The sequence below is a fragment of the Amblyomma mixtum genome, chromosome 5, assembly GCF_055824585.1.
Source record: "Amblyomma mixtum isolate Tamu chromosome 5, ASM5582458v1, whole genome shotgun sequence".
In the NCBI taxonomy this organism is placed as follows: Eukaryota; Metazoa; Arthropoda; class Arachnida; order Ixodida; family Ixodidae; genus Amblyomma; species Amblyomma mixtum.
Window position 1 is genome coordinate 128605995 of NC_143016.1, and position 12030 is coordinate 128618024.

The 12030-nt window shown below is 46.7% G+C and overlaps 1 protein-coding gene across 1 annotated transcript in view; it reads right to left on the reverse strand.

The window, feature by feature from the left end:
* Window positions 1-12030, reverse strand: part of Uggt (UDP-glucose-glycoprotein glucosyltransferase) — a 159105-nt gene that overhangs the window by 35179 nt on the left and 111896 nt on the right. The window contains exons 20-25 of the mRNA XM_089546007.1: window positions 8981-9073; window positions 6789-6883; window positions 4899-4925; window positions 2734-2943; window positions 2135-2266; window positions 1305-1444 (exon numbers count right to left, since the gene is read on the reverse strand). Coding sequence (XP_089402133.1) covers window positions 1305-1444; window positions 2135-2266; window positions 2734-2943; window positions 4899-4925; window positions 6789-6883; window positions 8981-9073 — 697 coding nt within the window. The remainder of the gene's footprint in view (window positions 1-1304; window positions 1445-2134; window positions 2267-2733; window positions 2944-4898; window positions 4926-6788; window positions 6884-8980; window positions 9074-12030) is intronic.

Sequence of the window (12030 nt, forward strand, 5' to 3'; positions counted from 1 at the left end):
AATGCTACCGAGGTGTGGCAGTTATGACAATAGCTGCTACTCTGCCACAATACCCCAAAACCAAGGGCAGAATTAACGTTAAGATAGAGCGCATGTGACTCAGCAGCTCTTGTTGACGAGGAAAAAAAAGCCCTGTATTCCAAGAAATCGAGCTCCAGTTCCACCATCAAGAACCAGTTTAAAGTTCATTCTTTCAAAAGCTAAAATGGACAATGAAATACTTCCGCGTCAAAGAGGCAAGGATATGCAAAATCAATGATATAACAATACTGCTGATGAGCTTTCACAAGGAAAAGAATGGGTAACAGAACTTTCAGACATACACTACTTAAGGTGGAACGTGGCTTTCAGGAAAACTTTTTCATTTCTTGATGTATTCATACGCAATTTTTCGTGCATAGTGGAAATAATTTTATGACCACTCTCACAATATTTCACTGTTATACCTCCAGAAAACTGTTTTCTAATATATATTTTTTTCTGAATCAGGTAAAATGGCTACAGAGTCGAGAAAATATAGCAGAATGCTGGTTTAACATTCACTGCATTCCTACTGGTGTGCTACAGGTCAGGACACTCTTAGAATTTTTTTTTTTTTTTTTGCAAATCACAAATTTCCGTTTTTAAATTTCGTGATGCACTGCCCATTGGCATATCTAGAGTGAGAAGAAAGTTTCATACAAATTGGAAATTCAAAAATCTGAAAAACAAAGAATGCCTTGACCTGCATTATGTTTCTAAGAGTGCAGAAAAACAAAAAGGGGACATCTAGGCACCCGCCATGGTGGCTCAGTGGTTAAGGTGCTCCAGAGTACCCAGGTTTGATCCCGACCCTGGGGCAAAAGAGGCCCCTGTGCTGTGCGATGTCAGTGCACATTAAAGACCCTCAGGTGGTCCAAAAAGACATCCACTACAGCCCCTCTTTCTTCCTTTCTTCTTTCACTCCCTTCTTCATCCTTTCCCTTATGGCTCTGCTTCATTCCATTTCCTCAAAAACCAATTTTCATTTTCATCTAGGCAGGAAAGCTTAATGGTGAACAATGCCCATTGTTAGACTGTCTCCCTGCAATGCACAGCAGAAAATGGTTCCTAAAACAATTTTTTTGAGTACTTCCAGCAGATTCCAGCAACAAAACTTCGGGAGACAGCATGAAAAACGAGGCATACAAGCGAATACAATATCAAAAAATAATTTTTGGGGTCAATTTTTTGGATTTCAGAGTCGCATACCCTTTAAATTAGGCCGGTCACTACAAGTTGTAAGCCCACGATGTTTTTTTCACAGGCAGCACTTGATTGCTTACCTGTCCACATCACCAGGGTTGTCACCCTCTTCTCTCAGTATGTCCGTGATCTTGGTGCCGTACGCGCTCATGGAGTAACGCTCCAGAAGATTGAAATCATCATTGTTGAACACTTCGCCATCCTCAAACGGACCAATTATCTGAAACAAAAGTTTCCATAGCTTGGGTCAAACCCATGCACAATAAGCTTCCATTGTGCTATCATTACAACGGATTGAAAATCAGTACTGCTAGAAATTTATTTTATTTTTGAAAGCTTCCAAGTACTGCTGTCATCTCATATTAACACAATAAAGAGAGAGAGAGACTTTAATGAATAAAGCAGAGGTCATACTAAAGAGATCATTGCTTGATGCCTTGTACAAAAGAGATCATAAGGCATCAATTTTATTGCTCGCACTTGTGAGATTTTGCGCATGAAAAAGAAAAACTGTTTCAATTTCACCCAAGAAACAAGAAATTTCTAATTCACAAATTAAGGCCCAGTGCCCATGTTGTGGTTGGCTCTCTACCAGCATCCAGCCAACACATTTTTCGCGTGCCAAATGGGTGCCTGTCAGAAAGTATGGGCCGCCAGTGCATGTACAGTAGAGCAAGCAAGTGGATCAGCGAGTTTATCTGACATAGGGATATTTTTGTCTCCAAACTGAGGAGCCCCAGCGTCTCAACAGCAAAGTTTTTATAGTCTCAGCAGACAAAAAATAGACTGGTCTTTCCTTAAAAGGAACGATTCTGAGACAACCATTTAGGTGTGACCAATGTGGAACACCCTCCATTCCGCCCATGCAACACACAAATTCTCAATGTGCCACCAAAGCACGTCCACTCACCCTTCCACCGGCAACAACGGCACGCTGCTGTGGGGAAAGCTTCAGGGCAAGCTTGGCGAATGTCTTGTGCCATGCCAGGAAGCCATCGTCGCAGTCTGCCAAGGCTTTCTTGAACGCGTCCGCGTTGGAGTTCTGCCAGGGAACATTCAGTGCAAGTTTTAGATATTAAGCACTATCCCCAAGTTCAGAAGTTACAAAGTTTTGGTCACTCATTAGACCAGACACACTGAAACACCATATTAGCAAACTTTTTAATATGGTGATCCTTGCTTTTAAGTGAACGCACTGCATCATTAAGCGGCCACAGTGTGAGAAGACAGGTATGCACTATACAGTTTATTAGAAGACTAATGCTTTCTCCCTGATATGTCACAGTCAGTAACCGGACACACTTTTCTGCTGCATGATGACTACTTCCATAGTCGACTGTTTAATGCCTTGTTTGGATGAAACTGTGAACAATGCAGTTCATTGGACGCATTCTTGAACACACAAGAAACTCAAGGTATAAGATAAACCACAACTAAGCCTAAAAACCATATTTAGGTAACTATTAAAGACTGAAGAGTTATTAAAAATAGCAACAATGAGTGACTCACAGGTGAGAGAAACTCGAAGGCCTCTCTCCGGCCAGCCTCAAACTCGGCATAGTTCTTCTCAGAGAGAAGTTTCCGCAGGAAGCTGACGACCTCCATGGCTGGCAATGACTCGAGCGCTGTCCATAGGATCTTGTTTATGGAACGGCCATTAGCGGGGCTCGACTCACCAGGATTGAAAACGACGCCGAATCGCATGTCATTGGTGCTGTCCTGAGGTGAAAAAAAGAGCAAGGCATTTCCTCAGAAGGACAGTGGAAATGACACAGGCAAGTTACTCAGAGATGCACTTCATATCGTTTCAATGCCTAACAAAGTTTGATCTGTTGCCTTGGTATTTACTTCAAATATACAGCAAAACCTGCAACGCAATGACTCTTTTACTGTGAATATATTTTAGCCACTGCCAACAGGCATCATTTTAGTTGTGTACTTTTTTGGGATGGTCTGAACACTATCTCAGGCTCCAAGACATGACACAAAGAGACAATCCACTGTGGGTAACAAGCACCTAAGGCTGAGCATAGAACTACCCAAACTAACATCTGACAGTGGGTTCACTGGTATCTTCGCATTAAAAAGCACAATTAGGAGGTACTTAGCTGATTTTATTATGCCTCCTTAGCTTCCTTTTCAAAAATGAAACTGAAACAGCCAAATTACGACAGTCCGAATATATCCGTAGAAATACTATGGAATGGCTAATTTAGGGCTCGTACTGTACGGATGTAACCAGGCAGTCAAAAATTACCTTTCTGGTTTCCATGGCTGCTCATGGGCCCTACCTCTGGTTCTGCTAAACCACCCACAAATTAATCTGCCACCTACCGACAAGTACTGTGTGCTTAGGCATGGGAGCAACTGTACTGAAAATTTACAGATCAATAAAATGTTATCTTATAAAAAAAAAACTGGAAAAGGCTTCATCCGAAAGCTGCTGCCTCATACTCATGGGCATGTGGTCCCTTTTCCACTCAAACAAGTAGCACACACATGTGGTCCAGCAAGAATTTCCTGAAGAATGCATCCGCAATGCATTAGCAAACTGCTTCTATTTTTTTTTTCTCTCTCTCAGCAATGCAAAACCACTGCAGTGTGCTATTCTGAATAACTAACTCTTCCAATAGCAAGGAAGGAGCAAAGTGCTGAACACATGTCTAAGTGGCTACAATAAAAGCCAACAGAAATAATATCAGCTGCCACAATTATAAACAAGATCCCAAACATCCTAACTGAGAGTTTGGCTAACATCACAGATAATGTAATGCAAAACTTTAAATATTGCTTGGCTGCCTCCTGGAGACTATAACGAAAACTGAGACCCAGAGGAACATTAACAGAGCTGCCTAGGAATGCAGCAAAAAACAAGCATGTCATACCGCACTTTGATGCACTGTTTATGTTCGGTCCACTGCCCAAATTTAGAGCAACTATCAATTCTTTTAAAATCAAATTCATCAAGTACCTAGGCACACATCATAATACTGTGCATTTAAGCTACAACCAATTCACTTCGAGTCTCGGAGGTTGCAAAAAGTAAAAAGAGCTTTTTTTTTCTTATCTTAAAAAGAAAAGAACACTTGGAGAAACTTCATCACCCAGCCTCACCACCAAAATGTAGCGGCACAGCCACGTGATAAAAATTTATGCACTGCCACTTGAATGCTTTTAAGAGGGTTACCAAAACCTCAAGGCCGTGGCGTGCCTTGTCAGAATGGACTCTTTGGAGAGATCACGGGTTGAATTTCACAAATGCAGTTAAATGGTTGTGATTGCAGTTTAATTTATGAGCTTTAAACTTGTCATCTGTTAGAGCACTAAAAGCTTGCTCATGACAGCCTATAACCCGCACACACTAAGCTCCAATACGGGCAAAATAACCATGGCACAACAAAGCTCTCCACAGAAACCCATGGACAGCCTTTGCATGCAGATGGGAAGACAAAAACCACAAGCAGCACTGCCAAGCAGCAACAAGAGAGCCCAGATGCAACACCATCACGTTGCACTAGACTACATTGCTGAGCACAAATTTTTACCACAAGTTAAGCTTCTCTCTGTTTTTTTTTTTTCCCCGGTTCAGGAAGAAGAAGAAATGGTGCTGCTTGGCAGAGAACTCAGAAAAACAAGAAGAGAAAAGAAGCCCCGCGGAATTCCCCCATGCTTACGTCAAACAAAGGGTCTTCCATGGCTGCCTGAAACAAACATAAAAACATCGTGCACAGCTTAGCAGAGAAAAAGCAGTGAGAAAGGGGAGCATGCACCACCACCACTTTGCACAGAACTGCATGCACCAGCAGCATAAGCACTCCAGCAATCACAGCGCCTAGGGTGACTGATGGCAACGTACATGAAATTTTGAAATTGCATATCAAAGCTTTTTAAAAGTAAATAAAAAGTGCGCTAACTTCAGCAAGCCTAACGCTTACTTCACTGATTGGTGCATTCTATTAGTACCCAGATGCTTTCAGACATTACTGTTGCCCAGACTTGAATGTTTTGGACATACAAGGACCTGCCCAAATTTGAACTAAAATTAGAATGGGTGGTACGAAAGTTTTTTTTTATGGCGGTTCAAAGTCTCAAAGTGACTCAGCCTATGGGGTGGTATGAAAGATCAGACTGTGCAGGAAGTCGGCACTGAACAATACCCAACCAAGCGCGGTCACGTGTGGGCAAAAGAGAACAGTTATGATTAACAGTCACATGCATGCAGCCCAATGGCACATGTCAAGCAGGAGAATTTTGTAGCATTCCTTTCGATCCATATAGATGCATTCAGATGGGCTGCCAGTTCTAATTATTCCTTTATCAAGAACATGATCCACCAAGGTAGATTCCCCAGAAAACACATTATATACTAATAAAGATCAAAGTGCATGTGCTGATCCCAAGGCTGTGGATTTGCTGCATTTTGATGAGGGTGAAACACAAAAAGCACCAGCATGGTGTGTGACACCAGCACATGTTAAAGAACCCCTCGTGGTCTAAATTAATTCGAAGCCTTCCACCACGGCCTTCCTCATGGTCCATGAGTGACTTTGGGATGCTAGACCCCACAAGTTTAATGAATGTGCACAATTAAATAAACTAAGTTCCTTCTTCTTGCCAACCAAAAAAAACAGCTTTTCTTAAGCAACACCGAAATTGGGCATGCATGACAGCATTCAGGGAATGTTAGAATCAAGTGTGTGCAGTAGGCAGTGAAAATCCGAGACTTCCAAGTTTCCCATTCACTGACCTATGAGCTGGTTCAAGGCTGGAAACAAGGCAGCAAAACAAAGAACATCACACTTGGCACTCAGTGCACCAGACTGCACCGCCTGCACACCTTACGTATAAAAAGAGCACCCCTTGAGCTCTCAAACACTACATTTTTAAGGGTGAGTATGGGGCCAAATGGGGTGCAGTTGGGTGTGAGTGCAGCTAAGTTCTTTGACTTAGGACGGATGTGCTTGTGCACAGCTGTACACTGACATTTTCTCACCAACCGTAAACAGTCCAACTGAAACTATGCATTAGGATACTGCAAGCTGGTATCATTAGTCACAGCAGAACCTGAGCAAAGCAAAACTGGTTGCCAGAAACAGGAAACGAGAAGCAGTGATAAGAAAAGCAGGTGATGAAATACATAATGACCAAGAGGGCAGAGAAAAATGAAAAAAAAAACTAGACGATCGAAAATTTAGACTTTGTGAGAAAATTAGTACCCAGTTCTGTTAAGAAAGCAGCTAAACAACAATGGCCTCCATAAGGCAGCACAAAGGACCAAAATAGCTATAAGAAGGTTCACCCACTCGGCATCAACATCGTCAGAAGAACCTTCTGTCTAAAGGAGGCTGCCATTTGTTCAAGTCATGAAAAGCCACATAAGTCAATATAACGTGCATTTTTTAAAGGTCCTTTCCAGCACAGGCCAACACAAAGCAACCCCTGTCCCTTGCATGCACTTCATTCTCAATGGCCTCGCCCATTATGGTTTCCCATAACCAGCACATGGTACCAAGACACAAACAAGACCCCCATACTTTGCATACTCGCGTGTGTATGTAACTCACCAGGTGTTCCACGGCATCTCGCAGCAGGCGGCGCCCCTCTGGTGTGTCAAAGTCTGCCACCAACCAGGCCGTCAGTGGGTAGTAACGTGTCCGGTCTGCATGCACAGTACCAATTATATTATGAGCACAATACACCGAGCACAAGCCGATACTCAGTACTTCATCAGAAGAGATTTCTGCATCCACTGAGCAAGAAGCATGACACGATGTATCAATACTCGGTTTCGAAATACATGAACTGCCTCTGTCAAAACAACCTCATAATAAATTATGCACACGAGAATAGGGAAAATGAGGGGCTCGTTACGACATACATAGTATGAAGGAAGCCAACAGTAAATGAAGAATGTTTTTATTTTTTAATTTGTGATGTTGATCAATGGGAAATTAATAGTGCGTTCAATTTATGGTTGAAAGATAATTTAAGAAAGCAGAAGAAGAAATGACTACATGCCACCAGTGGGAGAGAACCGAACCCGCGGCCTCTGAATTTCGCGTAGGGTGCTCTACCAATTGAACTACAGCGACAGCTCTTCAATCTTCTGTTTTTGGGGGTATGTATTTATATGCAGTGTATTCGAATCTTGAGAGTTTTCACCGAAGTCACCCTCGTCCATAGCAGCGGACGTAGTATGTCCTGTATTACCGCGAGTGTCACGCGGAACATGATAGAATGGTGAGGGCAGAAGCTGTGCAAGAACCCTGTTATGCTACCTATGACAACAAGACTGCCAGAACCAAGGCCCTCGTTATGCTACTGGGCAGACAAGAGAAGTTAAATGACCCCTGGGGCTCCTTTTGACACACACATGAAGAAAGCCAACAGTCACTGTAAAGCAAGGAGACCATAGGGGAATGTTCCTATCTTTTTTTATTATTTGTGGTACTGAGCAATGAAAAATTAGTAGTGAAAACCCTTTACGGCCAAAGAATAATTGATTAGCCATGATCATCAAGGTCTCCAAGCGCAGAATTGCAAATGCTATGAATGGCACCGAGGATGAAATTCTTTTGGCCGCTGACAGCGACAAGGAGGCTTCTGACAGCAACAATAAATGATGACAATTTTGCCAGCCAGATGGGGAAAAGTGAGAAAGACAATGACCCATTTAGTACTTCGTCATGACATTAGAGCCTTTGCAATAAAGGTTGGTTGCACTTTTTTTTTTCTTGACTGAAAAACTTGAGCGCATTACAACCAAGGACATGTTAGAATCGAGTAGATATGGTACATGGTGCAGAGTGGGCAGTGCATGTTTCTCTACGCAGACATGGAGAAGCTGCACTAGCATTTGCAGCATTTACATTCGGTCAATGTGCAGACAGACTGGTCATCACAGCCCTCCCCCTTACACTCACATTACGAAAGCAAAGAAGACAGCTGAGCTCAAGTAAAAAAAAAAATTAGCTGTGGCTTAGCTCTAGTTAAGCCTGAGTGATTGCGAAAGCAATAGCTCCCTGGCTGCGCTTGGCTCTGCTGGTGGTTTGGCATGGCTTCGCCTTTTGTGCAACTAAAGGATTTACTCTAATCTTCGTCATTCAGAGAGTCCATGAAACTACTCTCGCTCACTGAACTTGTAGAACGCCGCCGGGCTCGCCATTCTGCGGCATAGGCGCGTTGCTTAGCCAACCGCTCTTGCCTTTCTTCATCTGTCTCCTCGGCACGGCGCCGGCGTTTGCGCGCAGCACGTCGCTTCAGCGACGCCTTGTACAGTCAGGGACAAAAGTCTCCGGACCACGTGTTTCTCTAACGAAGCCGATAGCTTTGCTATTAGTCGGCGGCTGGAGACCACACTTGTGGAGGTAAAAGTTAAATTTTTGTTCTTTCATCTCCACAAGTGCGGTCTCTAGCCGGTGTCTGATAGTAGAGCTATAAGCTTCGTTTGAGGAACTTGTGGTCCGGAGACTTTTGTCCCCGACTGTACAACTCCTCAGACATGACTAAGCGGAGCGCGCCTGCGGCGCCCCGTTTATCCTCTCCTAGCGAGCGCCCTCACGCGGCAGACCGAGGAGGCCGTCACGTGGTAGCCACCGCGCCGAGCGAAGGAACGACTACGACCGAAGAGACGAGTTGGGGCCCCTGCTCTCCTCTGGTCGTGACGTCACGCTGTCACGTGAGCGAAGGAACGACCTCCTCCGACGGCAGAAAAGTGCTAGCAGTATTGCTTTCGCAATAAAAAAAAATCCCTTACCTTTAGGCAGGATGTACAGGACCTGAGATGCAAACGTGGCGCCCATATCAGGGGGAGACAGGGATGCAAAGTCCTCAGGAGTCAGCCCCACCACTGCAGCAACAAACAGAAAAGGAAGCACTCAAGCAACCAAAGCCAGAAATGACCTTTGTAGAGCGGTTTATTGACACGTTGAAGCACCAGCGATAAAGACCCTGGCGCAAGAAGTCCGGGAACCAGCGAGGCGAGGGACCGGCACACAAGCGGCAGTTCTCCAGCACGAGCCTTCTACGGACTTCTTCTTCTTCACCTCGGCGCTAGCGCTTCGTCGTCGTTGGTAGTACTGTATCATCTTCTTCATTCCAACTGCCCCCGCGGAAAGAGGGAGCCATCCTGGCGACTCAAGGCGAGGAGACGACGAGAGGGCTGTAATAAGGCTTCAAGCGGCTGACATGAACGACGTCGCGACCACGGCGGCGATGGTCCAAAGAAGGTGTCACCGGTTCGATGATATAGTTCACAGGTGACGTACGCTCTAAGATACAGTAAGGACCAATGTGCGTGGCCGAAAATTTGGACGCAGCCGGAACAGAGAGCCAGACCAGTGATCCAGTGGAGAATTGGGCAGCGGGCGTGTGTTGATCGGACTCATGTTTGCGGAGTCCTTGACGTTCGGCGGTGAAGGAGCGAGCCAACCGGCGGCACTGCTCAGCATGGCGGGTAATGTAGAAAGGGAAGTATATTCCGAGCTGTCGGGGTTGTAGGGAAGGATTGTGTCCAGGAGACAGGAAGGCTCGCGCCCGAATAAAAGAAAGAATGGGGAAAAGCCGGTGGTTGCCTGAGATGCGGTGTTATATGCATAGGTCACAAACGGAAGGACTTGATCCCAATTAGAGCTGTCAGAGCTAATGTACATGGCGATCATGTCCCCAAGAGTCCGGTTGAATCGTTCGGTGAGGCCGTAGGTTTGGGGGTGGTAAGCAGTAGTGGTACGGTGAACTGAGTGGCACGCATCGAGAAGCTCTCTAACAACTGCAGACAAGAAGACACGGCCGCGGTCACTGAGAAGTTCGCGCGGAGCGCCGTGGCGCAGGACGAAGTGATGAAGAAGGAAGAAGGCGACGTCGCGAGCAGTAGCCGCAGGTAGGGCAGCGGTCTCAGCATACCGAGTGAGGTGGTCCACGGCAACGATAATCCATCGATTCCCGGCGGTCGTGAAGGGGAGCGGCCCATATAGGTCGATGCCCACACGATCGAAAGGGCGAGCCGGGCATGGTAATGGCTGTAACGGGGCAGTCGAGGGTCGAGGTGGCGACTTCCGCTGCTGACAGGCTGTGCAGGAGCGAACGTAGCGACGAACGAAGTTGTACATGCCCCGCCAGTAGTACCTCTGCCGTAGGCGCTCGTAGGTTTTTAGCGATCCAGCGTGAGCGCTCTGAGGGTCGGCATGGTAGTGCGCACAGATCTCAGACCGAAGGTGTCGGGGAATCACGAGGAGCCACTTTCGGCCGTCCGGACGATAGTTGCGGCGGTATAGGAGATCGTCGCGGATGGCAAAATGGGAAGCTTGGCGACGAAGGGCCCGAGGGAAGGAGGACGTAGAGTGTGCACAAAGGACATCGAGCAAGGATGAAATCCATGGATCCTGGCGTTGTTGATTGGGCATGTCCGTAGTAGTGAGCGCTGCGAGTAGGGAATCAGATAAGGGGGAAGAAGGCGCAGGAGAGGGCAGTGGCGAGCGTGACAAGGCGTCAGCGTCGGAGTGCTTGCGGCCCGACCGGTAGACTACGGTAATATCGAATTCCTGAAGACGGAGCGCCCAGCGGCCAAGGCGTCCTGAGGGATCTTTGAGGGAGGCCAACCAGCACAAGGCGTGGTGATCAGTAACGACGGTGAACGGGCGGCCATATAAGTATGGGCGAAATTTCGTGAGAGCCCACACTACGGCCAGGCACTCCTTTTCAGTCACGGTGTAGTTCGACTCGGCTTTGGTGAGAGCACGGCTGGCGTACGCAACAACGTATTCAGAAAATTCGGGCTTGCGCTGGGCCAGGACAGCACCGAGGCCAATTCCGCTTGCGTCGGTGTGCACCTCAGTAGGAGCACTGGGGTCATAGTGCCGAAGAATAGGGGGTGAAGTAAGAAGGCGACGGAGCGCAGCAAAAGCTTCATCGCAGGCAGAGTCCCACGTAGACAGGTCGGCGGGACCATTGAGGAGTTTCGTAAGGGGCGCGACGATAGAGGCGAAATTAGGGACAAAGCGCCGAAAATAGGAGCAGAGGCCCACAAATCGGCGCAGCTGTTTCGTAGAGATCGGTTTAGGGAAGTCAGCCACAGCACGGAGTTTGTCAGGATCAGGTAGGACGCCATCTTTGGATACGAGGTGGCCGAGTATTGTCAGTTGCCGGGCGCCAAAGTGACATTTCTTGAGGTTAAGTTGGAGGCCAGCACGGGTGAGGCAGCTCAATATCTGGCGCAAGCGCTGGAGATGCGTCGGAAAATCGGGCGAAAACACAACAACATCATCTAAATAGCAGAGACAAATGTTCCACTTGAGGCCGCGCAAGATGTTGTCCATCATTCGTTCGAACGTGGCGGGAGCGTTACACAGACCGAATGGCATTACGGTGAATTCGTATAGGCCGTCAGGGGTAACGAATGCCGTTTTAGGACGGTCGGACTCAGACATCGGGACTTGCCAATAGCCGGAACGGAGATCCAGAGAGGAGAAGAACTCGGCGCCTTGCAAGCAGTCAAGGGTGTCGTCAATACGGGGTAGCGGGTAGACGTCTTTGCGCGTAATTTTGTTGAGCCGGCGATAGTCCACGCAAAATCGTATCGAGCCATCCTTCTTTTTGACCAGGACAACTGGGGAGGACCAAGGACTTGCAGATGGCTGAATAACGCCGCGTTGTACCATATCGTCCACTTGCTCAGCGATGAGACGGCGTTCAGGAAGTGACACACGGTAGGGGCGCTGACGGAGAGGAGTATGGGTACCGGTTTCAATGTGGTGCTCGACAGTGGTCGCACCTTATTCAATGCTCCGTACAAGACGTAAGGTGATCGTA